Source organism: Eleginops maclovinus, chromosome 4, assembly GCF_036324505.1.
Source record: "Eleginops maclovinus isolate JMC-PN-2008 ecotype Puerto Natales chromosome 4, JC_Emac_rtc_rv5, whole genome shotgun sequence".
NCBI lineage: Eukaryota > Metazoa > Chordata > Actinopteri > Perciformes > Eleginopidae > Eleginops > Eleginops maclovinus.
The window spans coordinates 16275391-16300752 of NC_086352.1; the positions used below are offsets into that span (position 1 = coordinate 16275391).

Genomic DNA, 25362 nt, shown 5'->3' on the forward strand with positions numbered 1-25362 from the left:
AAACAGTAAACTAAAAATGTTGATCAACTCTGGTTTATTAATGCATTTCAAGTAGTTCAAAAGAAATTATATTTTTGCACAATAACTTTTCAAAGTAAGCAAAATGAGAAAAAGAACAAAAAACGTAAATGAAAAAAAAGACAGTTGAACACACTGTATAAAACACAGGAGACATTAAATCTGACAGAAGTACTGGATCTAAACCCTTTTGGATTCTCTGTTTGCATCACTTACACTTTAGTGCACATTTGCTTTAATTCAGAACACATACAAGACTGAACAACTTCCAGATGATTTCCACTAACACCCAGCATTGTCCACATCTTTCAATGTTAACAACAAAAGACAAGGATGATTTTGCAAAGCAGATCACACACACGCACAAGAAGAACATGCTTTAAAATGTGCCAAAGATAAAGAAAAATACACCTTAAGACCTGACCCAAGAAAAAGCACTGCCAGTAGCACCAGAAAGAAAATTAAATCAATAAATGGAGCAACACAGGGTTTCATTGTAGTCTAGAATACAGCACATAGACATAGTGAAGATTGAATATTCTTATGAAAGCAAAACCATTATTATTTAATGTACCCATTTGGGATAAAACATTGAAGGCATTTATCTGTGAAGAGGCTAACTTGTTACTCTGCATAGAATCTATCTGAACATTAACACAACATCCTTTCTCCCTGCACAGAAAACAATGCTGAGCTGCAGCTGTGCTCCATACAACTCTTTCGCAACGATAAGAAAAAAAAACATCTGTCTTTGCTTCACCAAGTTTATCTCTCCTAACATAATCTTAAGAAAGTATACATACATCTATATATTTCTCATGCCAATAACTCGACCCCACTCTCATTCATACATCAGTGAAATTAAGTTGTATCTGTTGGAGACCTCTGAAAACTCAACTAAAGCCAAATCATAGAGTATTATACATGTATTAAAATCTCTCAAATAAATGTGGATTATTACATGAAAATGTGTGTTTGTAACATTTGGTTTTCATGACGATATATAACAATCATCCCTAACATTTCCTCCTATGATTACCATACATTGCCAAGCCCAAAAACATTTCCAGTACAGATCGTTTTTCCACTTCAGCAGTCCAGGTTGATAACAGTGCTTGGACAAACTGCCAGATGATGCATGGTTTAAGCCTCGATAAAAATCACTGACACTTCGCTAACTTCAGTCACACTGCCTCGAATAGGCACATTTTAAATGTAATTACACAAACCAAGAGGGTGTGACAAGGGTAACAAAATTCCTCGAGGAAAGCAAAAACAGTAGGAAAGTAAAAGACAGAAGAGTTGACAACGATTGATCGCTCTGTAGTAAGAGAGAAACAATATAATTAGAAGCTCTAAGATTCCTCAATGTATTCAAATCCTCCACATATACAAATAATCTGAACTGCAAGTAAAATCAATAAAAGCTATATCACATTTAAACCAGAAACATTTCTCATTAAGAGGATTCAACTGCTGTTGAGTGGTTTTAACATAGTTTGTCATTTCTAGAAACAACTGCCAGTGTGTGCAATTAAAGAGGTGTACAAACAAGTGAAAGGGTGGGTAGGACAATCATTATGGGACACTTTTTTTCTGTAAAAGCAGATCTCTTTGTTCCAAGCGTTCCCTATGAACACATTTTCTATTTTGCTCTAACTATTCCCACAGCAGCAAAAGTTGGACTTTTTACAACTGTGTGACGAATCAGAGCCAAAACAAGCGGAGGAAAAACAGCTATGACAGAAGAAAAAGTGTTATAATCAGGATGATAAAAGCTATTCTCTCACCATATATGTCCTCCCCAGACTATAGCTCTATGTAAACGCAGCTGCAAAACCATATGACAAGAATATACATACCCAAATAATCAATCTCCCCTTCACCGGATAACAGATTACAGAGTAATCTTGTTAAGCTCCTTTTTTTACTTTATTTTCACACAACCTCTCTAAATCCCGTGGCAGCTAGCGTGGACCCTTATATACAGCTTTCAGCCAGGAGGGACTATACCCTGAAATATGCATGCAGCCATCTTCTTCACTAAATACACTTGTTTGCTATTGTTTTATTAATCCTGAGAAAGTGAACTAAAACAGTAAATAATCTTCATTATAAAGAAAATGTCATTTGAAACACAAAAAAAACCTACTGCCACATCTGAACGATTGCACACTGAAAGTAGATGTATGCTTGAGAAAAAAAGAAAGAAAGAAAGGGATGGTGCGTTGAGCTTTTCAAACAATCTCTTAACATTGGCAAAAGATTGTAAAATGTTAAATGTGTCATTGCTGTTTTTGATGGCAGTAAATACCTATGTGACTTGCAGTCCTGCCATCGTGCTGATGATGGCAGCACTTCAGAGTGGAAGAACAGGAAAAGAGAAAAGGGAGCACACATCAAGGACAGAGGAAGGCGACACAAGCGGCTTCACTCTCCTTCATTCTGATAGAAAACAAAATCACATTCAAAGATTAAGACCACATAACAAAGATCAGTGAATTTCTGCTCCTGTTTTTCCTTGGAAAAGTTATTTATTGATTATAAAAGCTGTGTGAACCACTGCTATTCTGGCTCTTAGAGCAGAGGTGTTTGTTAGGCCCAAAAAAACCTTTGGGCTTTGTTCAGTGAAATCGATCCATTTGCAAGATCTTTGAATAGGTTGTTAAGGAAACTCTTTGGAGTGAAGTGCTCCTACTGTAGGCACTAGGAAGACCCAAGACAAAGAGTAGAGCCGAGTCTCAGCATCTCAGCGTCTCATCTGGCCCATCTGATAGTTCTCTCTGGGCTGGCGGTGGTGGCGCTGGCCCTGAGCCTGAGACTGTTGTTGTGCTTGCTGCTGCCTTCTCCGCTTCAGTGTACCTACAGGACATCAACACAGTATTAGTAAAAGGTTTAAAAAAGTCGATGTCCTCAGAAGTAACACATCAGCCACAAAAATAATTCCTTTAAGCAGCACCCAACATTTTAAAGAGCGTGCATATTAGCATACATGGAAATGTAAACAGATGTACTGTACCTGGCAGTGGCTTTGGAGGGGGCAGTTTGGGGTTGCTGCTGGGGGTGTGGACGCTGCAGATCTTGATGAAGCCGGCCATTAGCATAATCAAAGCAACGCCCATCAAGAGCACCGCCCACCAGTGAGCCTGGGAAACAATAATGTGTTCAATGATGTATAAATACAGCCATGAATAGTTTTTACTGTGTCTTTAAGTTGACACATCTTTGCTGATAGCAGACACTCACCACTATCCACTCTGCAATATTTTCATAGAGTTCTGCATTGAAAATGGCTTTCTTCAGCCTTGCCAGAGGTCCGTCAGCGTCCACCAGACGACACCTCATGAACACATCACAGTAGCCCCTAAAGTCATTGCAGGGGGAGCCGGGCTGCAGCGTGGTGATCTTCTTGTTGAAGAACTGGGCCCATTTTTCTGAGCCTGTGCTGCTGCAGGTGGTGGGCTTCACTGAGGGCAGAGGGAGAGGGAGTCACAACTGAGATTCACTCTAACTGTATAAGTATAACTAAAAATTAAGCCTTCAGATGAAACAACTAAGAACAAAAAAAGTCAAACTAAGTGGTTGATGTCATATCAATAATACAGTGAGTGTTTTCCATGAACTGTCACTCACTCTTCTCCATGCAGCACACGTGGCACAGCTCAGCGGCCTCATCCTTGCTGTCTTCGCTGGCACAGGTGCAGACCTCCAGACCATACTTCTCACAAATGGATCCAGAGCACACCTGGTCCAAACGAGAAAGAAGAAGAAATAAATTGTTTAAAAAGATTTCACAAACAGCACATAGCAGGCACGAAACTGCAAGAGGTCAATAAAACAAACTTACCCCATTGAGGCAGACTTGTGTTTCGGAATGGCAGGAGGTGAAGTTTGCCTTTGGTTCGGATGAAGGACACAGAGGAGTAGCTCCGTTGCATGTTCCCTGTTCGGCGCACTCGGACTCCAGTCTGCACTTGGCATTTGAGCCCTTAAAAGTGCACTCTGGTGTGCAACATGGGCCTTGGCTGGGACTGTGGAAAAAGAATTACAAATGTGCAATCAATGCTGTGCTAACAACGCTTACCCTACTTATATTTGTTCCAATTACCCCAACTTTAGGCCTGAATAAAGACAAGCTAATCACAACTGACCTGCAGGTTTTGCCAGGTTGGAGTTTGCATCTTTTGCCCTCCCCTTCATTGGCGTTGTAGCAGCAGGAGTCACTACACTGATCGCTGTAGCCGCAGTCGCACTCTTCTCCTTCTTCCACTAGTCCGTTACCACAGATAGGCTGGCCAGACTCTGTGCACACAGATACAACAGCATGAAGACATACTCTCTCTCTCACACACACACACACACACACACACACACACACACACACACACACACACACACACACACACACACACACACACACACACACACACACACACACACACACACACACACACACACACACACACACACACACACACACACACACACACACACACACACACACACACACACACACACACACACACACACACACACACACACACACACACACACACACAAAGAAACCAATACAATCCTAAGAGAGAACTTACCAACAAAACAGGAATCTCTCTTCTTCGTCAGAACAGCGCTTATGTTGCGGATGCTGCAGATAGAGAACTTGTTGTTGTTGAGCTTGTCCCCTGATGTGGCTCTGGCGTACATGATGTAGTTGCCCTGCTCCTTTTTATCCTGCAACTTCGACTCTCCAGGGGTGCATTCAAGCCCAGAGTCATGCTGCAAAACAGGAGGCAGGGAGAGGACAGGAGCATATCATATATTGCACAGCTTGACATGAGAAATACTTGCACTCACAAAAGGCATTTGTTTGAGATCATAGTACTTACAGGAGAGCCAAAGTTGTGCCCGACCTCATGAGCGAAGGTAATGTGCGACACTTTGGGAGGGACGTGGGAGGCGTAGTTCTGCACGGTGATTATACCAGTGTTCAGAGACTTCCTCTTCCCGTCAGAGTACAGCTTGCTTTTCTCACAGATGCCACCAGAACTTCCTGTAGCGGGACAATAAAAAAACATATGAGCAAAATGGATTATCACACAACTAAATAATAAACCCAATTTCCCAGAGAGGGTGCGTTATAATTTAACACTTGGTGAATGTACTGTTGTAGATATGGTGTTAAGAGTTTGGTAAAAGGTATCATTTGAATCCTTCAGTACTTTAAGTGATATAACATTTCAAATTAACTTGAACAATAGAAACCACTTGCAGTCAGTCAACAATAAGCATGGCTGCAGTTTTTTCACTAATCCATAAAGCCAGTCATAAGGAGGCAACATCAGCTTCTAGCCGCACAGAAACAAAGACAAGACATAAGAGCACTTAGAGCAATGAACACCGTGTCCATTATGTGTAAGTGCACCGAGTATGGATGTACATTGTATGTTTGTTCACTGCATTTGTGTGTGTGTGTGTGTGTGTGTGTGTGTGTGTGTGTGTGTGTGTGTGTGTGTGTGTGTGTGTGTGTGTGTGTGCGTTATCATGTTTAGCTTCTCCACTGGAGCAACAGCACAGCTGGTCACATTAAATATGATACACATTAGTTGTGCTCGGCCGGTATCCCTGATGGCTGTTCGTTTCGGCCTCCCTTTGTTCAGATAATAGCACACAGCTCACTGCGGCACTTCCTCCTCTCTGTCTCTTATCTTCAATCGATTCTTTCCACTTACAGCATTGCCAATTTGTCCGTATTGATTGTCTGTGTGTGTTGCTGTATTCTTCATGATGAGAAAGTTGTGGCTGAACTTATTCATAGCAATAAAAAGGGCAGGCCTATATAACTTTTATACATACATGTTGAGCCTGTGATGAAATAACCAGTTTATACAGGATTTTTTAAGCAAGTACACATTATGGTTTCCAACAGATGACCAAATATACAGTATATTAATCATTTGTTTTCTGGTCACAGCAGGTGAAGGGGACATGAGTCATTTATAAAAAAGTTCTTTCAACGTCTGGTTTTTATATATATATATATACTTGCATACTGTCAGTTACAAACACATTGTAAACTTCAGGGAGGAGTATATACTCATACCAATGCCCCTTTTTCACCATTCAGACCACATTTACGCAACTTTCAGGCACTTTAGTTCAGAGTCCTTTAAAGTTTGTCTCAAACATAGATGATATTGTATCTTGTATCTTTGTTCCATAAACAATGTATTATAATGTTTGTTTTGATACTGAAATCGCTCTGAAAGGCCAAGGTCAAATGTTATATTTACTCATGCCTTGGATGTACTTTGGATTCTAAGTATATATTCAGTTGGAGCATGTGTGATACAGCATTAGGTTTGTTAATGTATAAACTGAGAAGGTAAGGCCTATTTGGACCTATCGGCATCACAGGAAGTCACTACCAAGGCTTTATGTGTTAATGTTATTGTGTTGTGTACCAACCTGAAGGAGCTCCGACCCAGGCCAAGCCAAGAACCCCATCGTCAAAGTCCCTGTCGGAGAAAACATAGGCCAGGCAGTAGTCATCGTGGTTCTGCTCAGAGTTAAGCTCCAGAAACTTCTCCACTCCAATGTTAGCAAAGCGGAAAGGGTTGGTTCGGTCTTTTTCATCGTCGGTAGTATTAATCTGAATAAAGAAGAGTTTGAAAATAACACAAGAGATAGAGTAAGAGATAAAGCGTATAGAGACTTCAAAATGATTAATATTCCCCGCAGAAATCACTGCTAAGCAGACAGGTTAACAAACGTCTTCACGATTATAAACTAAAACTGCAGCAGATTGCAGATTCAACTCACCCTGATCCTTTTAACCATGAAGGCGATGTTTCGGATGCCCAGGAAGTCTGTGGCCTGGTAAATGGAGTCAATAGCCTTTACATGGCTAGAGATCTGTGGAGAAAGTAATGCCTTAGACATGTAGTAAGGTAAACACATTATGCCTATCTCTGTTATTAACTACTTATTCTAGCACAATCATTATATTCATACATTTACTCTATTTAAATCAATTACTCTTTTTATAGTACAATACAAGATTGTATTAATGTAGTCTGATATGTGTAGGATTTTTGTCACGATGTAACACCGCACTTCTATAGGCCAGTGCTCCAACACATTATACGCGATAGGATAAGGGGCGGGACATTACCGACATATCTTTACTAATCTGACCAATTACCAATCACAGCAGACCTGGCTCTGGTTTCAATAGGTCATGTGTACACACAGTGTGCATACCTGGGCAATGACAGCCTCTCTTGTGCCGTAGAATTTGAAGAAGAGGTGGTCAGTCTGGATGAAGAGCTGGCAAGTGTTTTTCTCCTTTGCAGTTGCCCTCTTCTTTCTCAGAATAACAGGACCATGGGATCCCTCTTCCTCCGATACCCTGCTCACCTCCTGTAAAAGAAACAACCATCAGGACCAGGACGGATAGGAACACAGTGCCATATTTAAAACTTGTAGTCTGGCTTAAACATTGCAAATAATCTGGCGTTGGATGAGAAAGCATGTACACCTGCGCTAAAAATATACACATGTTTTTACTGTTGCTATAGGGAAGGAGGGTTGTTTTGTAAAAGATGAGATCGAATTAACCACATGAGCCTTGTCCATCTGTGTGTTTAATTATGAGCTAGAAGGAGGGGGAGGGGCTTTGTTGTTTGATGCTGGCACTTACTTCTCCTGGCTCCTCTACTCCAGTTGCTTGGTATTTCAACATCCTCTCGTACACTGAGTGGTCAGCGCAGCCGCCCTCTGAGCCATACTTATGAGGATAATCTGGCAGATAGAGGGGAGATAAGGCAAAGCTGTGAACGGCTTACACTGCATCGTGCATCTCTCTTGGATCATGTGTGGTTGGCTGGAGAAGGTGAATCAGGGTGAGATGAGGAGTTAGAGTAGCTGCATTAAATAAAAAGCTTGAATGATATGGCTTCACCCTGCCAATCCTCACTGATGAATCAGCGTTCTCTCTGAGCAGTAGATCTGCCTCTACTAACACTGATTCACTATTCTTTTTTTAATGTAAGACTGATGTGTAACAATGTTATCTCAAAGCAAATATACACACTGCATTGAATTTGAAGGGCAAAAGAGAGGGGGCTTCAAATAAATGCATTTGGGATTTTATAAACAATAGATTGCAGCCGCTGATAGCAGCATGAATTGTGCACTGTTTGTCTATCTGCCCCGGTCAGAAAGTCTGATTCACAAAATGACAGTAAAAACACACCTATAAAGTTTTGCTGTTTAATTTGCTCTTTTTGTGTCACTTGCAACTATTAGTGTGGCAAAAAGGTAGGAATGAAAATGACGGATAACATTTTTTAAATGAAATGCAAACAGCGTGCTGCTGCTCCTGACTGATAAAATGCAGAGGCATTCCCAAAAACATTAGGCATTTAAACTTTTGGCGGATTCAAAATAGCAATCTGTCCACGCTGTTGGTGTTTCTAAAGGCAATTCAAGACTATAAAATAATATTACAGTTATATTACAAGAGTCCAATTTAAAAGCATAAACAAGACCAGTAACAATTGAGAGGGTGTTATTACTTATTGAAAAAATAAATACATCATTTGAAGCAGGGGAAGGTTCTGGCATGGCAAACCCCTCACGTGAATTGTCTTTATTTTTGCAGTGAGTTTTCATTTGCATCGAAAAAGGTCAATTTTCCTACAAATACATAACATTACCTCAGTTAAATACAGACAAATGGCACAGGATTGATGAGACGCTATTTGTTTGGCAGCGCAGTTATAGGTAATTATGTTTTATATCATTTTGAAACTAAATAAAAATTGGATATTAGCATCAAATACTTTTCAGCTAAACCAATGAGATTTGATGTTGTTTTCAAACAATCTAATTGGTTCCTTGCAGAAGCTTTTCTTTGCTGAACCTTTGATCCCATTAATAGTAGTGCAGGACAGAAGCCTGAATGTTACACGACTTTTGTTCAGGAAAGAGAAAACCGTCCGGTGCTGGTTACTGAACTGACTGGACAGACACTGAAACAATGCATTCAAACTCTCACAATGAGTTTTCAGAGAGAGCCCTCTTTGTCCCTACAGTGAACGCAGTCTCATTCAACTGCTAATCAAAAGGCCCTTACAGTTTGGAACAAAGTGAAGAAAAAAAAAATCACAAGAACGGCCAAGAGTTAGAAGGAAAGAACATCATTGATGTGTTTTTCCGCACAGATCCCAGTTGCTAAACCTAAAAACAAGATACCAGATGTTTTACAACTACTGTATATGGTCATCTGAAAACTCAACTCAATATCTCTAAACTGTCCATTTTAGACTAAAATGTAAGACCCTTCCAGTTTATGCACATGTGAGGAGGGACCATCTGGAAACCCTGAATCACTTTTATTAACATGAATGTGTGTCTTTAGGAAAATGTGTTAATTACAACAAAAAACCTATGGTAAGTTTTTAAACACATGCACACAAGTTTTTAAGGGTGACCTAATTTGACCCCTACTGAGCAGATACAAGTGGGAAATAAAAGAGATAACCTAAATTAATATAAAAGGTTTACTTTATCTAGGGGGTTTGACCAACCTTTGTTTCCCTTAACCCAGCTTTTTCAGTGTTACAAATGAAGGAATGAAATGCTGTGGGGGGATGATTTCCCCACATCTAAACCAATATTACTCTTTGCTTAAATCTTCTTCAGCAGATCCAAAGAATTTCCCTATGTCTGTGAGCATGTCTCAGTTTATGAGTCCTCGGGTGTGTATTCCAGATAAGTAATCAGCAAGATTGATCGAGTGAATCAGACTGCCAAAAGCCAGGGCGTGGTTCCCTGCAGACTCACTGCCTGCCTGTTAAATACACTTCTTTGGGCCGAGAATCAAAAGTTTCTAGTTGCTGGATTGAGTTTCTTAGAAATGAACATAACTCATAACTTTCGCAGTATCAGGATCCAATACTGCTTCCAGTATGAATAATGACCCGTGGCACAGGAACTTCACATTCAACAGATCACAATTCAATTATTCAGAGAGCAAAAGCAATTTTTTGCTCAATATTCCTCCCAAAATTGAATTATCTTTCTTCGCTGCTTTTAATCACTATTTTGTAAGTCAGTATAAATATTTAGCCAAAACATTTCTACACTGATGCATTTAAAAAGTAAATGTACTACAAATAACAAGACATATGTTTGTGGCATATCTAAAAGGTATAGACCCCTAACTTTCCCTGCAGTTCCATATTGTTCAACCACCACTACATCACACAGGGTTTAAAGGTGCCATAGAGTGGACAACTGTATTTACCTTGGCATAGTTGAATAAGGAGAGTTCGGTACATTGTACTGATATACCGTGAACCTCAGACACCATTGTTTCCTCCTTCCCGTGCAAATCATGAATATGCATATCACAGCGGTAAAACGGGCGAATTACAACAATCCCTGTGTGTGACATCACACACGGTAGTCCAGCCCCAACATTTGCATACTCCAGCTGCTCGAAACTCTAACTAACGCTAACACTTACCACTCCGTAATGTTGCTCTCCAATCTCCGACCAACTGGCTGTTTTTCAAATTCATCGGTTTCCTCCTCCGATAAAGGCTCAAACATGTAAGGTTGGATGCCAATAGCCTCCATGGTTCATCTCTCACAGTTTCGCCAACTTCACTTACTTCTGTGGGCTCTGAGACAGCCATGGATTGCTCCTTGCAAACCAGCCAATCAGAGCAGAGCTCGTCATAATTATTTAAATGACCCCCCAAATAAGGCAATTCAGCTTGTTTCATTCTAGGACCAAATCATAGGGTTGTAAATGGGCCTGTAAAACCGCATCTGGACATTTTGGATCAACCAAAGTTATATACCTTCTTTGTAGACATTAGAGAACAATTTAAAATACCAGATAGATGCATTCTATGGCACCTTTCAAATTAAAGCAGGAGCAATGGTAGATACTTACTGACGTCATCCTCATGATAGATGATGGAGTGGAAGGGCCCATTCTGGTCCTTCAGGTACCTCTCCGAGGGTTCAATGTAGTAAGTTCCTTGATGGGACTTAATGAAGCCTTCAAAGCGGCCGTCAACTACAGAGCCATGAGTCAGGGTTCCCTTTTCACCTAAAGCACAAAGAGGATGGAGATGAACAGAGGCAGACAAATAACATGTATCCCATTGGACCAAAGACACGTTGGTATTTGAATGGAGTATGAAAAATGTGGTATTGTTTGCATGTTTTAGCACATGATGGTAACAGTTATATTTAACAACTTTAGTGATAAATAGAAGGAAATATTTCAGAAAGTAATGGCATTTTTTTGTCTTACATCTTAGTGTCGGGTTTATGACAAACACACGTGCTGTCTAAAATCTGAAGCATTCCCAAATGTTAGAGGATTGGTCAATTAAAAGTATATAAAGCAGGATGATACAATTTGATTATACGCATTATGTCTCCTTTTGTGTGGTCAAACACTCAAAATATTCTATTTTATTTTCAAATTGAAGATATTATTGTATCATTTCTTAATTTTCTGAGCAGAAAAAGGAAACGTATTGAAAGAGCCTTCCTGAGTGAAGCATCTCTGAGAAATCTATTTGTTTCTAGGTCCCCTTTCTGTTTATTACAACAGACTATTTTTTCCCAGTTTGTTTGTCTCTGGTTCATTTGAACTTTGCTGGAGACGGGTAGCAGGAAGACATCCAGGAAGGAAAGAGATTAAGAGCGGAAGCAAAAACTGGATGAAAGATACCATTTCATCCTGTGTGCTTGTGATGACACAAAATCTTGACAAAAACAACCTTTAATTGTCCTTCTCGTCTACTAGCTGACGTCACTAAAGAGATGATATATGGGATAAAGTGGGAACGTAAGGAGAAAACATTGAAATTGAAAAGAAAAAAGCACCAAATCTACTTCAGAGAAACATTAAGGTGTGTTTTGTGGAAAGCTGGACTTACCAAAGATTTCTCCACTGTAAATATGTGATGTATCAATGGGTGTCTCCTCTCCAGATACATCAATGATTAGATCTGGGGAAAATACAGTTGTGTCTCTCCTCATCCGCAAGTTAAATTGTCTAAAGGAGAAAAAAAGGGGGAAATGTGTAATTAACATGAGAGTTAACACCAAATGCAAATTGCACTTTGACACACTGACATGATCTGGCTAACACAATACACACCCTGAACCCAGGCAATGTTAGTGTCATGTTTTCACCATAGAATTTTAGTTTGAAGGATGATTCGCACTGGAAACCAGAGACAGCACACAGACTGACGCTAGCTTCACAATGCTGCTGTGATGGTTGTTGCACAGCACTGCTGTGCTTAGTAAAGTAGAAGAAGAATTATGTCATGAGGAAAAGCACATGAACATTTGTGCACAGCCATAGTACTTTTGTATAATCCTCTCATTAACATAAGCATGATTTCTAAGGAAAAATGCAACCATCACATGAGGTGCACGAGCTAGCTTCAAAGGAACCTGAGGCCATGTTCAGAGTATTTTAGGGGAATACACTCTTTAGTAATCACATGGCTTGATCAAAAGGCAGAACTTCATTGGAGATGACTCATTTGGTGTTCACAATGCTACCTCATACTGACCGAGTTATTGATTGCAACATTTTGGTTTTCTTCCGTTAGCACAATATGCAGGATGTAGAAAGTAGCCTTACTGTATATTACCAGAATTGACATTTTCAGGCAGGTAATATTTTTAGGAAGTATACAAGTGTACTCACTGCCTCTGTTTTATTCTTTATATATTGTTCTAAGTCCATGGTATGGGTGAAGCTTAAAAACCAAAAAACACTGGATCCATTTCCCACAACCCATCATACATTTTCTTTTGGTCCCTCTGTCTGGTAAATGCCTGTGTGATTCAACACAAGCTATAACATAGGTTATCTTTTGTACATTTTCTAAACACCAAGATCATGATAAGATAATGTAAAGTCACGCACAAGGGAGTTTAAAGAAATCCCTGCAGAGCCATAGAGGGCATCACATGACTGTTTTTAGCCCTTGCCACAAGTAAACTGGCCTTTATGTGTAGAATCTGTGGAGTGGCCCTTTAAGGTGTTAAAAGAAGAGGAGCGTTTCCGTTTGAACAGCTCATTAAAGACTACCTGAGCCACAGATGATTTACAAAAGCATCTTTGTTCATGAGGAGATAACAGGCTAACGTAAAGATGGACTTTGTGTACTTCACAAAATAATGTGTGAAAACAATTATTGATCAAACACAATACAAACTGAGCACAAGAGAGATAGTAGAATTTGAGGCGGAGTAGATATTTAAGTATTTCAAGAGTGAGATAGCAGTTGAAGTCGATAAGGTCAGACACAGTCCAGGATATCCCTGTACAGGATGTTAGTGATTTTCCCCAGCACTCAAGTTTTCCCTTCATCACTGCTGTTCTCATTTCTAATGAATCATCTTTTGGCTAAACTTTTGGTAATTTCTATCCCGGGGGTCCCTCCCCCTACTGTAGGGATAAGCCATAAAGAAACCTAAATTGTGCTTTCTAGAACTAAGAAAATATTATTGTGTTGCCTTCAGAATATTTACTCTTAATTAATAATTAAGTGATACAAGGGTAGGAATAAAAGAGGAAAATAATTTGAAGAAAAGAGGGAGAAAAACTGCTAAACATGTAGAACAAAGACTGCAATATCATCTACTCTGTGAATTCTGGCAACAGATTGAGTATACATTTTCTGCTTGTTATTCATTTTGGCACACACATTACATTTTCTTGGCCTCTTTCAACCTTATTAATGGCCACTACCACAATCAATATGACCACATGACTCCATCTTTGCCCAATCAAAAGCTCCATCAACCTAGAATAACACCATGGCACGCTGGTAACAGACAGAAGTATTAATAAATAGATTATTCCGTTACAGATGTAAGCTACATTATCAGGGATCTGATTTAATATGGCGTTCAGGATGTTGCTCCCAAGTGGTTTGTTGCCTAGAGAACAATTTGTATTTAAGTATAGTTGCATATCTAATAAGTTCAGAATACGACTTGAGGTACCAAAGGGTTCAATCCTCGGCCATTATCATATTTTTTTTATCTAAATGATTGACTTGGATACTCACTGAAAAAATCTGGAGGAACTGTTGTCATGATCCTTGTTTCGTGTCTGTCATGTCTTTGTGTTGTGTGTTTTATTTTGAAATGTTTTCCCCACTTGTGTCATGTTAAGCTTCACTTCCTGTCTGCGTTTCCTTCCTGTGCCTGATTGCGTTATTGTGTTCACCTGTTGCCCCTGTGTTTCTCCTCCCCCTTCCAGCTGTCTCTCCTCTTGTGATTACCAATGTGTATTTAGTCCCTGTTTCCCTTTTGTCTGGGGTTCGGTCGTTCTGTCATGAAGCAAGGGTAAGTTTCCTCGGTGGCCCTTACCCTTGCTTCATGTTTTCATCAACAGCTTTTGAATAAAGCTCGCTTTTTGTTTTTGACCCTTACCTGCTTCCCCTGGATTTACTGCACTTGGGTCCCGTTTCCCCAACCCTGACAGAACGACCGAACAAGGATCATGACAACTGTCTGCTGTTTTAAAATAGTATCCCCTGAATAGGCTTAATGAAAAAGAAATAACTTCTTTATGGAGGATAGAGCTATAAAAGGAACAGAAATTCACCAAGTACCACATTCACAATTAAAGGTAATATTGTAGATGAAAGATTAAATTGGGGGAAAAAAACACATTAAACATCTATGCAAAAGATCCATGGAGATGCTTAGTGAGAAAAGTGGGTTATTTAATCGATAACGCATCAATCTTCTTATTTAAATCTTTATGATTATCTCTAAGGCAGTCAGAAACAGCTTCGGAGGGGTCTTTTGTTTAATATAAATCATTGAATCATGTTCCAGACAAAAACCCTGCAGAAAATAAACATGGCTTACAGGCAGGAAAAGCTGAGGCAGTGCATCAAGTCAGCATCTGACTGAATCAGTTGACTGATAAATTATTCATATCCCAAATGCTAAACATACTGACTCATTCATCTGACAGTCATACACTTTGCTCAGTAAGCAGGCCATGTGTACAGAGATGGTATGCCTACAATCAGGCCAATATTTACACTACATTTAAAACCGACTAAAGCCCTTAACAATAAAAGTATCAATTATATATTCATGTTGGTGCTTCTAGCCTGTTAATCCATAACTGACCTTCCACAGTTGAAGTAAGCTCACAGGTTTACCCTGAGTCATAATAGCTGTATTAGAATATCAGAGAACTAAACTTAGATCACAATCAGATAATCTTTTAAATGTGTTTCTGTCAGTGTCATTGCTCCCTGTGCGAGTGATGAATTAACTTAATACATCCATAAGAATATTACAGAGCCTGCTGAATGAATCCGGCCTCTCTTCTCAGGATCAGAATCAGAAATACTTTATTTAGCATTGGGCATACACAAGGAAGCGTTGCTCTTCTTACAAAAAAAATCAGTTCACAGAACTAAAGAGGAAAAAATAAAATGTCTAGATAATAAAGAAGTTCTATTTAGCTCCTAAACTGTGTGTATCTTGATGTAACAAAAAAGTGTTATCTGTCACCCAAGTAGCAATGGATTCAGACTTGGTATTCATTATATTTTAACTGCTCATAAATGCCCCATTAATGCAGTCTGTTCAAGGCGGGCAGCGTTTATGCAGAGACAGGAAAGAGCACAGGAAAGGAATCTGTTTGACAGAGCCGTGGTAACCCTCAACAGACAGGTTTGGTGAAGAGGAAAGCAGGGAAAACAGTGCTCCTGATGTACAATATTTAGGCTCTTCAACATGGCAAAAACAGAAAGATAATAAAATAATAATAATATTATTAAAGAAAATGAAAGGGTACAAATAAATAAAAATGTAAACAAGACAGAAAGGGACAAATAGAAAGCCATTTCCCATAGAAATAGCCCCAAAACTGCGCTGGGATAAAAAGGCAACATATTCAAATATAATTTTCTGTTTGTGTTTATACTGGAGAATGTAGTGTGTACACAAGACAGACAGCAGACTCATTTTGTTTGTGAGTCAAGGCAAGCCAGCAAATCCAAAGAGTCCTAAACCGTGGTGTAGTAAGATAAGGTCATCCTAGTACAACATATCACTTTCTCAAAATACAATAAAAGGTATTCAAACTACGTTAGGTTAGGGCAGCAGCTACAATCTTTGACTAAGTAATGTAAACCATTTTATTTTTCTCCCTTTTTGGTAGATATTAAACATCAAAACTATTTCTTGTTTACCATTTATTTCCAAATGCATTACTTACACTTACTCTGCAGCCATAAAGGTATACTGTCCCTTAATACCAAGTGACAAGAACTGAGCTGATATAAACCTGTGAACATTCAAACGATGTAATCTGTTTCCAAAACAGGCATGGCACCATTGTACTAGTTGTCCATGACAGAGGCTCACCTGGAAATACAGTTACAATTTAAAGAATATATGGGTCTCCACTGTCAGAGGTAAAAAGGAATTTACTGCAAACAATGTGGTAAGCCTCTTCATAGTTTTAAATGCCACAATTTGGCCGCAGGTTCTCTCATAGAATCATGTAAAATAGTTTCAGGTATGTTCTTTTTCTATCAAGTGTAAAAACCACACAAGATCAAACGTTCACACGTGTTGTCCACTGCAAAGAAACAGCAGCTATGTGTTATGTTACAATCCATTATTGTCTTTGGCTCCAGTTTATTACCAAATGGTTCACTAAGTAAATAGTATAAACATGTCATAAATAAGAAGATATTTCCGATCTAAAGGCACTCTGGGAACTGAACAAACATTTCCATATCCACACATTCAAATGCAATGACCACCAGATGTTATTTCAAATGAAGGCATATATCTTGTGTTGGTGATGAATTAATACCAGTAATACAGTAAAGATCATTATGAGAAGTAATCCAGAAGAGACTTGACACTATATGATGCTTTTCATTAATGGACTATAAAAAATATTGTTTTGCTATATGTTATCAAGAAAATGTGTATTTATTTGTAGTATCTGTTTAATAAAATGATTAAAGGATGTACATTAAAGTGCATATAGCAGGAAAAATAACCACAAAAAAGTGCATGCAGTATTGTTTGAGGATAAATTGGAAAACAGAAAAAGTGAGTGAATGAGTGTGTGTGTGTGTGTGTGTGTGTGTGTGTGTGTGTGTGTGTGTGTGTGTGTGTGTGTGTGTGTGTGTGTGTGTGTGTGTGTGTGTGTGTGTGTGTGTGTGTGTGTGTGTGTGAGATTAAACTGACCTTCCATGTGCATGGAAGTCGAGCTGCACGGTCTTGTCTTGAGGAGAGAGGGCCCTCTTGGCTCTCTGGTGACTATTGTGCAGGGCTTCAATGTCATAGGATAATCCCTCATAGTGGCGAATATATTTATTCAAGGGTTTCTCAAACTGACCTGAAAGAGAGTTCAGAGGCTCATCAAAATGTGTCAACATACACTTTCTGAAAGGGCAACATTTCAGTTTCACATTTTATTAGACATTTTCTGGTTAAGTTACAGGTCTATATTTATAAATGATCATTATCAGGTTTGAGAACAAATGAAAAGAACCATTTAAAAAAAAGTTGTTATCCTTTTGGTAAATGTAATAGTCAAAGAAACATGCTAACACCGTTTGTTTATAAATGAAAGCAATTAACTGTATTTCTAAAGGGAATTAATGCAACCAACAGCGAAACAACTGCACCTGTACATTTGCAACAAGATTCACATTGTACATTTCTCTACAAATTGAACTTACATTTTGACTTCTAGGATTTACTAATGACATAATGATGGGTTCTGTTCTATTCAAGGGTCCTAAACCATGGAAACATGGAGCCACATGCATAGTACCAGGACCCTGACACAATAGAAGCTAAATGAAATTCAGTCATCACTTATGTTATCAATAACCTGTGCCTTTATCTTTCATGAAAAAAGGCCTATGGAGGAAAGTTGGTAAAAGAAGACGAACCTGTAGAGCAATCAACTATCCTATAAGCTGTCACTCACTAGACATGCTTAACAGGCTTATTCAGCTTATAGATGTGACCCCAGAGAGGTAATCCCGCCAGCTTTCATACTGACCATTCCTTTGTTCTTTTTAGAAAGACAAAGAAAGTCATGTTAAAGCGCAAGTGAGGAGCACATGATGCACATCAGGTGACTGTGTTTCTGTTTCAGTACTACTGTATGTCATTGTGCAAAACTAGCGGCTGATTTCGCAAAAGGCCATTTAAATGCTAATCTGCGTTCCTGAGGGCAACACAGAATGTTTCTTAATGAATATCCATCTGGATTTTTGGGTTACAAAAGGAAATGCTCTGTTTGCTAAAATAGCACCCTTAATAGGTTCATTAATTTAAAGGGCTGGGACTGACAGCTGTGAGTTGTGGTAGTGAAAGATACACACCGCTAATAGATTCAGACAAGGCAAAAGGGATAAGCTCTCCATATAGCCTGTATTTGTGCACTATACCGTTCATTACTGTAGGGCTTTCTTGTGGTGGGAGTCAAAACTCCCTAAACAGGGAGTGGCTGTACTAGGCTGGTAGCAACTTGTCCATGAATGCAGCGAAAAGATCTTCCAACAACCAGCTAACCAACAGCAACCTAGACATCCCAATAAAAAGCCTTAAAAATAAAATCAATGGAATATGTTTTTTAACAATAACAAACACTGCCAGCTCAGATTGCCTAAATCGGCTTTCTCAGTAGGACCTGACAACTCCATGTATATGTAATAATGTGACAGCACAAGGCTGGTTTATAGAAAGACAATGGCTTGCATAATATATTAGCTGTTTCTGATCACATCAAAAGTAAAACCTGAGGGCCCTCATCAAAGCGACAGAGTCTGGAAGCATTCCATGTAAACATATCCTCCAGAGTACAATCAAAACTAACGTACCAGTGTGATGCTAACATTCTCATATAGACAAAGCAGCGACTCAAATAAAAACACTTTTATCAATGAATACTACAAAGAAATTAAACCTTCTGCTGGTTCTCCCAATTTAACTGACATGTTTTTAATACAAAAGAAAACCACAAAATATGGTATTAACCAGATTTGTTCAGTAACAGCTCAGGGAAACTGGAGTTCTCCCTGAATATGATGGTGGTGCCAGGATATTTGTACTCTTTACTACGGGGCTCAACTGGTAGTATAACATTCCCACCAAACTGAACAAAGCATTCACCTTGAATGGCTGCCCTCACAGCCACTGAACCTAACAAAACCATATGTCAACATTAAACTAATATTTCTCCTAAAAAAATGTCATGAAAACATTTCCTCGTCTGCAATTAAGGGTTTAGAATGCCTGTAAAAAATGTAAAGCTCAGCTACAATATACACAAAAATTATGATTAAAAAAAGATCTAAATACATTTCAAATACCCCATATAGTTTTGAAAAGCCATCCTGCTCTAACATATTTAAATCTAATGCAATTTATTTACAGTTTCAAAAAAGATCCCTTTATGGTGCATTTTATTTTAGGTCATATTGTGCCAAGTTGATTTTAATATGTTGTTAACTTAATCACTAATACTATTACATTTATGTTTTCTCCCTTTTATCTTAGGTACACAAAATACGGTGAACTAAATACTGAACCCTACTTTGTATGAGCCTAAATGGATTACAAAGAAGTAGACACTGAGATGTCTGGACAGACAGCAAAATAATTGGAGTAAATCCTGGCAGTCCATTTCACTGCAAAGGCTACATCACTGTGATTTCAGTGGAATCTGTTTCAGCCTCTGGAACCTCAGTAAAGAGAAAATCTTAACTGAGTGGAAACCACTGACTGAAACTTAGGATGTGGTAACAGTATGCATCATGATTCACAAGTGATCTGAGCCTAGCCTTACAATGCATATTGGACGATGACAGTCTGGCTTACACGGCACATCAGACACGCGACAGCTCAGGGCAAGTAAAATGTCTCAATGTACTCAACTGGTGTATCATTGAGGTTCTGAAAAATAACATTAAGAGGGGTTACTGTAACCTGCAGGTCTAGCAAAGATTGTCCATTAAACACCTTCATGCTACATTACTCTGCACCATACCATCACTGTGCAGGCCAAGGAACAGCAGCAATAACAACAGGGCGATAACCTGGTTTAACTGAAAGACTGAATTCCTCAGCAATGTTCAAAACACGCCCAATCCATATTGAACCAGTGCCTGTGATATTGATAATATATTGGAGGGCAGTGTGAAGTTTACTGGAATGAAGCAATTTTCAGGTGTTTATAGCAATTAAGGTTTAAATCGGGGCATCTTTTGTCCCACCTTTCCTATTGCTTGAGAGCATATGGGTGGTTGACGTGAACTCAAATCCAAAGTGAAAAAAATAATAATTCAAAAATATATGTCCAATGACATATAATTATATTCCCTTATATGTGAATAATTCAAAACTGAATGTGTCCATTTCTAATTCTTCATATATTTTGCATATTATTCACTTTTTGGTGTGGTAGTCCTAAAATGTGTCCACCGGTGCAACGACATAAAGAATGCCATTATTTAATTCAGAGAATGTTGGACAGGTAAGATAGATAAGCACAAGGCATATTAGTTTGTCCCAATTATATTTCCACATCAAACATACCCCCAACAAATTCAGAATTATGTTATTTATATACTATAAGATGTACACATAGAGACTTAACCCAAATGTCTGGGTTACATTCATTATAATTTGTATAAAACTCAAGGAATCTTCATTTCATCCTTAAAGCTGCATAGTGATGATATCATTGTTATACTATCCAACACTTTTTACATACATTTTTCATTAAAATACCTTTTCCCCTCACAATTCAATTTGTCGCACCGCAGGACATTTTGTTGTACCGTTGGACAACAGAATACTAGTATGCCTATGTTGTGTACAGTCAAATTTATTATTTTAAATTCAGTCAAAACACAGGTAAAATATATATTTTTAATTGAATTCCAGTGTTTCCTCGCTTTGTTTGTGTTTTGTTGTTAGCACGTTTATCCATATTCCGTCTTTGCACGAGGCGTTGATTCTTTCGCCTAAATGTATTTACTCTTCTTCTTTCAGCCTCAAGTTCCTTCATTAATTTCTCATTTTGTTTTTGTAGTTTCCGTAGTTCTTTGGTCATTTTAGTTTTTCTTCTTTTTTTGGGTGGATTTTGGGGGGACTTCTCTGGTGTGCTACACAAAACGTGTACTGGTACTGGGACAGCATTGATCACTTCATGCAGAACCGGCCTTGCCACTGAGGCTCCATTGATAACTGGCCTTGCCACTGGGGGGTCATTGATCTCTTCAAATGGCTGGTCATGATCCTGAGGTGATTGTGGCGTAAGATCAAGGACAGCATTAGTGGCTTTTTCCCTTGCCCTACATCTCCGCTTTGACTCTCTCCATTTCTCTTGTAGCTTCTTCTGTGTTGCTGGCGACACAGACTTCACGCTTTGCTGAACGATTTTCCCGCATGCTTTCTTCTGCTGATATCTGTGGGAAAATTATGAAACCAACCATGAATATTGTGATATGATGGTGCATTAATAATGTCATGAAATGTTTTAATTCTTAGGCTAAAATAACTTGTGGTAACTGGTCAAATTTACTTTCTGCGTCTCTCTCAGCAAGTTCTCTTTCCTCTCAGAATCCGCATTCAGCCTCTCCCTAAACTTCCTGGACCTTTCCTTGGTGGTCATTTCAGCCTCTCTCTTTGGAAATCAAACTAGCTTTAACAAAACAGGGAAGGAAGGTTTGAGTTGTGTTGTCCTCAAATTCTGAGGTTAAGAGAAAATGCAAAAAGCTACTTAAATTAGTCATCAAAAGTAAGGAGAGGAGTAAGGAGCCAGAGAGGCAGGTTAGAAAGAAGGGAAGATGGAACAAGGGGGGGCTTGATAGAGAGGGAGTTTGGTGGGGAGAAGGGGGGGTTGGGGAACTTGAAGATGGAGGTAGGGGGTGAGAAAGAAGGAGAAGATTTGACGGGCCATCCAAAATGCAGCCGTCCATTAACCTCCATTCATTTTTAAGACTCAGATTATATCTCTTTTGCATATTTAAACTAATTATTCAATAAAACTTGTAATACAAAAAATGTTGGTTTACATGTTTGCTTTCACTATGTTAAGTTTCATTATGATATGAGTAAAGGAAAAAAATAAGTGAAACTGACTTCATGTTGTACTATAGGACAGTGCGTTGCGCCGGTGGACATTTTCAAAGTCAATGCTAGTTTGTGGCCTAGCTATATGAGAGACAATCTTCATCCTGAGTAACAGTGTTAAGGTTTACATTATTTTCAATGATCAATCAATATAAATTGCAAAAAATATTCAGATCAATACTTAAATTGCGTTGTACTAAAGGACTACCTTAAGACGACCAGTTCCAACACTGCACGGAAATAGTAATATTATGAAAATATTTGAGACAAAACTGACCTTGTGTACAGTCCATGTGCTCCAGTGATGTCTTCTGTACTTCCTGGTTCTGGAAGGACCCCTCTCAGTAATGGGGTGGTCACATTAATGTCTGTTTTATATCTACATAATGCCGTTGCTCCAGGAGGACACCAGTTTTGTGGACAAAATGTAATGTGTCATAATAACTCTACATAGGGACCTTAACACTTATAACCTCTAGATTCATTAAGTAAACACTCGTATGACATGCATTCAAGTATTTTAATGTATTTAGATTAATTTCTCATTAAATTACAGACGTTTTAAGATAAGTAATTCTACCGTGGACAGTTGCACCGGTGGACAAATGGCATGTTCAAAGCAGAATATTTGCATAGTTGAAGAACAATACTCATTGTTTGCAGATGGATTAGATGTAGAAGAATGAAATGCATATAAAAAACATGAATTTTAATTAAATATTATAAAATTTTAGTTATTTTGTCACTGTGGACACAAAAATTGAGCGTCACGTCAACCACCCATATATACTGTTTCTCTTATTTGTGCACATGGGACCTTGATGCAGCTAAAGAATCATTATATTTCTGTCTGGTCAATAAAAGGAAAGAGGTACGGCAAAAGCAGACAAGGAAGTTTTTATTTAATTTAAGTTCACTTCAACTTCTTCACTGCAGAATAACTTGCTATGATTGCTAATTTGACAGTCAAAATGCAAAAATGATGTGACAGCACGTGGTCTCAATCGTGCCTCGTGCAGTGAAGGTTTTAAACAGACACAGTTACCATGAAACGTATATGAAACAAGCCTTTTCATTAGGGCTTCTTTAAATATTAGTCATAGAAAATCTCCATCTCACAATATGTGAAGTTTGGGTACAAATTCTCCAACAGTAAAGCAGCACTTTCTTAGGAGTCAGCAGGCAATACTTGACCTCCCATCTCATAAGCCATATAATGTAAAGAGATCAAGCTGACATTCAGCAATGTGAATTTAAGAATCTTTGTTTGTACTGCTGGATCTGAATATGAGCAGAATTATTTTAAAAACAAATTTGGTGTTGTGTGAAAATATATTTATTGCTGCATTTTAGCACATTTCTGTAACCATATTGTTTACTTTTATTTCTGCACAGACTACACAGTATAAACTACCTCTTTCAGCTATTTTTTTCCATTTGTAAGCTTAAGACGTTTTGTCATTGTGATTTTTTTTAAAAGGGAAGAGAAACAAATGTTAAGGTCCAATCAAACTGCTAATTACTTTCATCATGATTTCAACAACTAAAACACAGGGGAAATGTTGCTTTGATTGACTAATGGTGACTCACTGAGAGCAGGAAATGGTATTTACCGAAAAGATAGCAAGCTTTTTCGATGAAAATACACCTCAAATCACTTGTCATAGACACTGTTTAGATGATTATACTGTAATGATAAAACATTTTAGTGAGCATTAAATTAAATAACTGTAATGTGGTTGGTTCAACTTTGACAAACACCTAGTCATTTTACAAAAGAAATGAGATTTTCCCCCTCATAACTTTTAGCTGTGAACTCATCCCTGGTAAGAACAGGAAAAGGATATCAAGCTGTTGTGGACAACGCCCGAGGACCTAATAAATTAGGGTGATTAAAGGTCAATAGTGGGAAAATAGTACAATAAAAGCTGTCAACCGTTAGGGCAGTGCATCATCCTAAATGACTACGCAAGTCACCAGCCAGTTCAGAGTACTACATCTAATTCTAGGAGTTTTAGTTGAAATGATTCAAACGCCAATAAATATTTATGTAACTTCCGAGCAGTGGTGTTAAGTAACTTAACTGCTGTTATTAAAAACAATTTTGAAGTACTTGTACTTTAATTGAGTATTTCCACTGTATGCTCCTTTGTACTTCTACTCCACTACAATTCTGAGGTAAATATTGTACTTTTACTCCACCACGTATAATACCTACTACATTACTTCACAGATATACATACATCATATACAATAGGATCAACACTTAATAGATACTTTGGATATACCGAGATTAAATTTACAATTGCTGAAAGATAATCCACCTTTACCAATTTAGATAAACACATTAATGCATAAATAATTAGAACCAACGCATATTATATATGATTGTGAAATGGGCCAATATGCATAAATGAGTACTTTTAGTACTATAATACTTCAGTACTTTTACTTGAGTAACATTTTGAATTCAGGAGTTTTACTTGTAGCAGATTATTCACTTTGTTATTTCTACTTTAACTTAAGTAGAATATTTCGGTCACCCCTGCTTCGGAGTATATTTACAAGCTACACCGTCGTTATTCAAAGTGTCTGTTTGTGGACGTTAGCCTCAGTTTACCCCACATGAACTGTCAAAAACAGGCTGTTTATCGTCAGAATACTCAACCTGTGTCACCCAAACGTAATTTACTTCATACAGTACCAATACTATCCCGGTAGTCACGGGTTAGCAGACCACAAAACATTACATTCACTGTTATTAACATCAGCCGGCTAATGTTAGCTAGCAAGTTAGATAGCCAGAGTACAACTGCCTGATCCGATTAGCGCTAGCTCCGCTGACGATCACTGAGCACTTTCCTCTCCGTGTAAATCAATTGAAAACTTACCTCTAATATCTTGTAGGCAGCAAAGCATGAGCATAAGATTTAAAAATATCATATCGAAATCCCCCGGTCAACCAGCTAAGCGTCCCAACGAAACCAGCAAATTTGTCTTGTTACGCTTCTTTCCCTTAAAGGTATAGTCGCCCTTCCTAGTTAGCTAGCTTCCATCACAACACAGCTCTGTATGTCTACCGCAGCCCGACGTCACAGACCGACAGACAAACCCTCCTTTCCGGCGTATTTTGTTATGCCCATG

General features: G+C 38.5%; 1 protein-coding gene and 1 long non-coding RNA gene across 2 annotated transcripts; both read right to left on the reverse strand.

Annotated features, from left to right (window-relative positions):
• Positions 1-17: 17 nt before the first annotated feature.
• Positions 18-25326, reverse strand: adam10a (ADAM metallopeptidase domain 10a). The gene is made up of 16 exons (XM_063881742.1): positions 25110-25326; positions 17311-17461; positions 11985-12103; positions 10985-11143; positions 7718-7818; positions 7279-7437; positions 6838-6930; positions 6484-6667; positions 4905-5068; positions 4611-4794; positions 4170-4320; positions 3866-4049; positions 3652-3763; positions 3265-3485; positions 3038-3164; positions 18-2880 (listed from the first exon to the last, which is right to left on the reverse strand). Exons 1-16 carry the CDS (start codon positions 25159-25161, stop codon positions 2768-2770), a joined length of 2274 nt encoding a protein of 757 aa, XP_063737812.1. The 5' UTR covers positions 25162-25326; the 3' UTR covers positions 18-2767.
• On the reverse strand, positions 20576-25092 carry LOC134863305 (uncharacterized). Its single transcript, XR_010165656.1, has 2 exons — positions 22496-25092; positions 20576-21551 (listed from the first exon to the last, which is right to left on the reverse strand). It is a non-coding gene; the product is annotated as an uncharacterized LOC134863305 (long non-coding RNA).
• Positions 25327-25362: the final 36 nt, after the last annotated feature.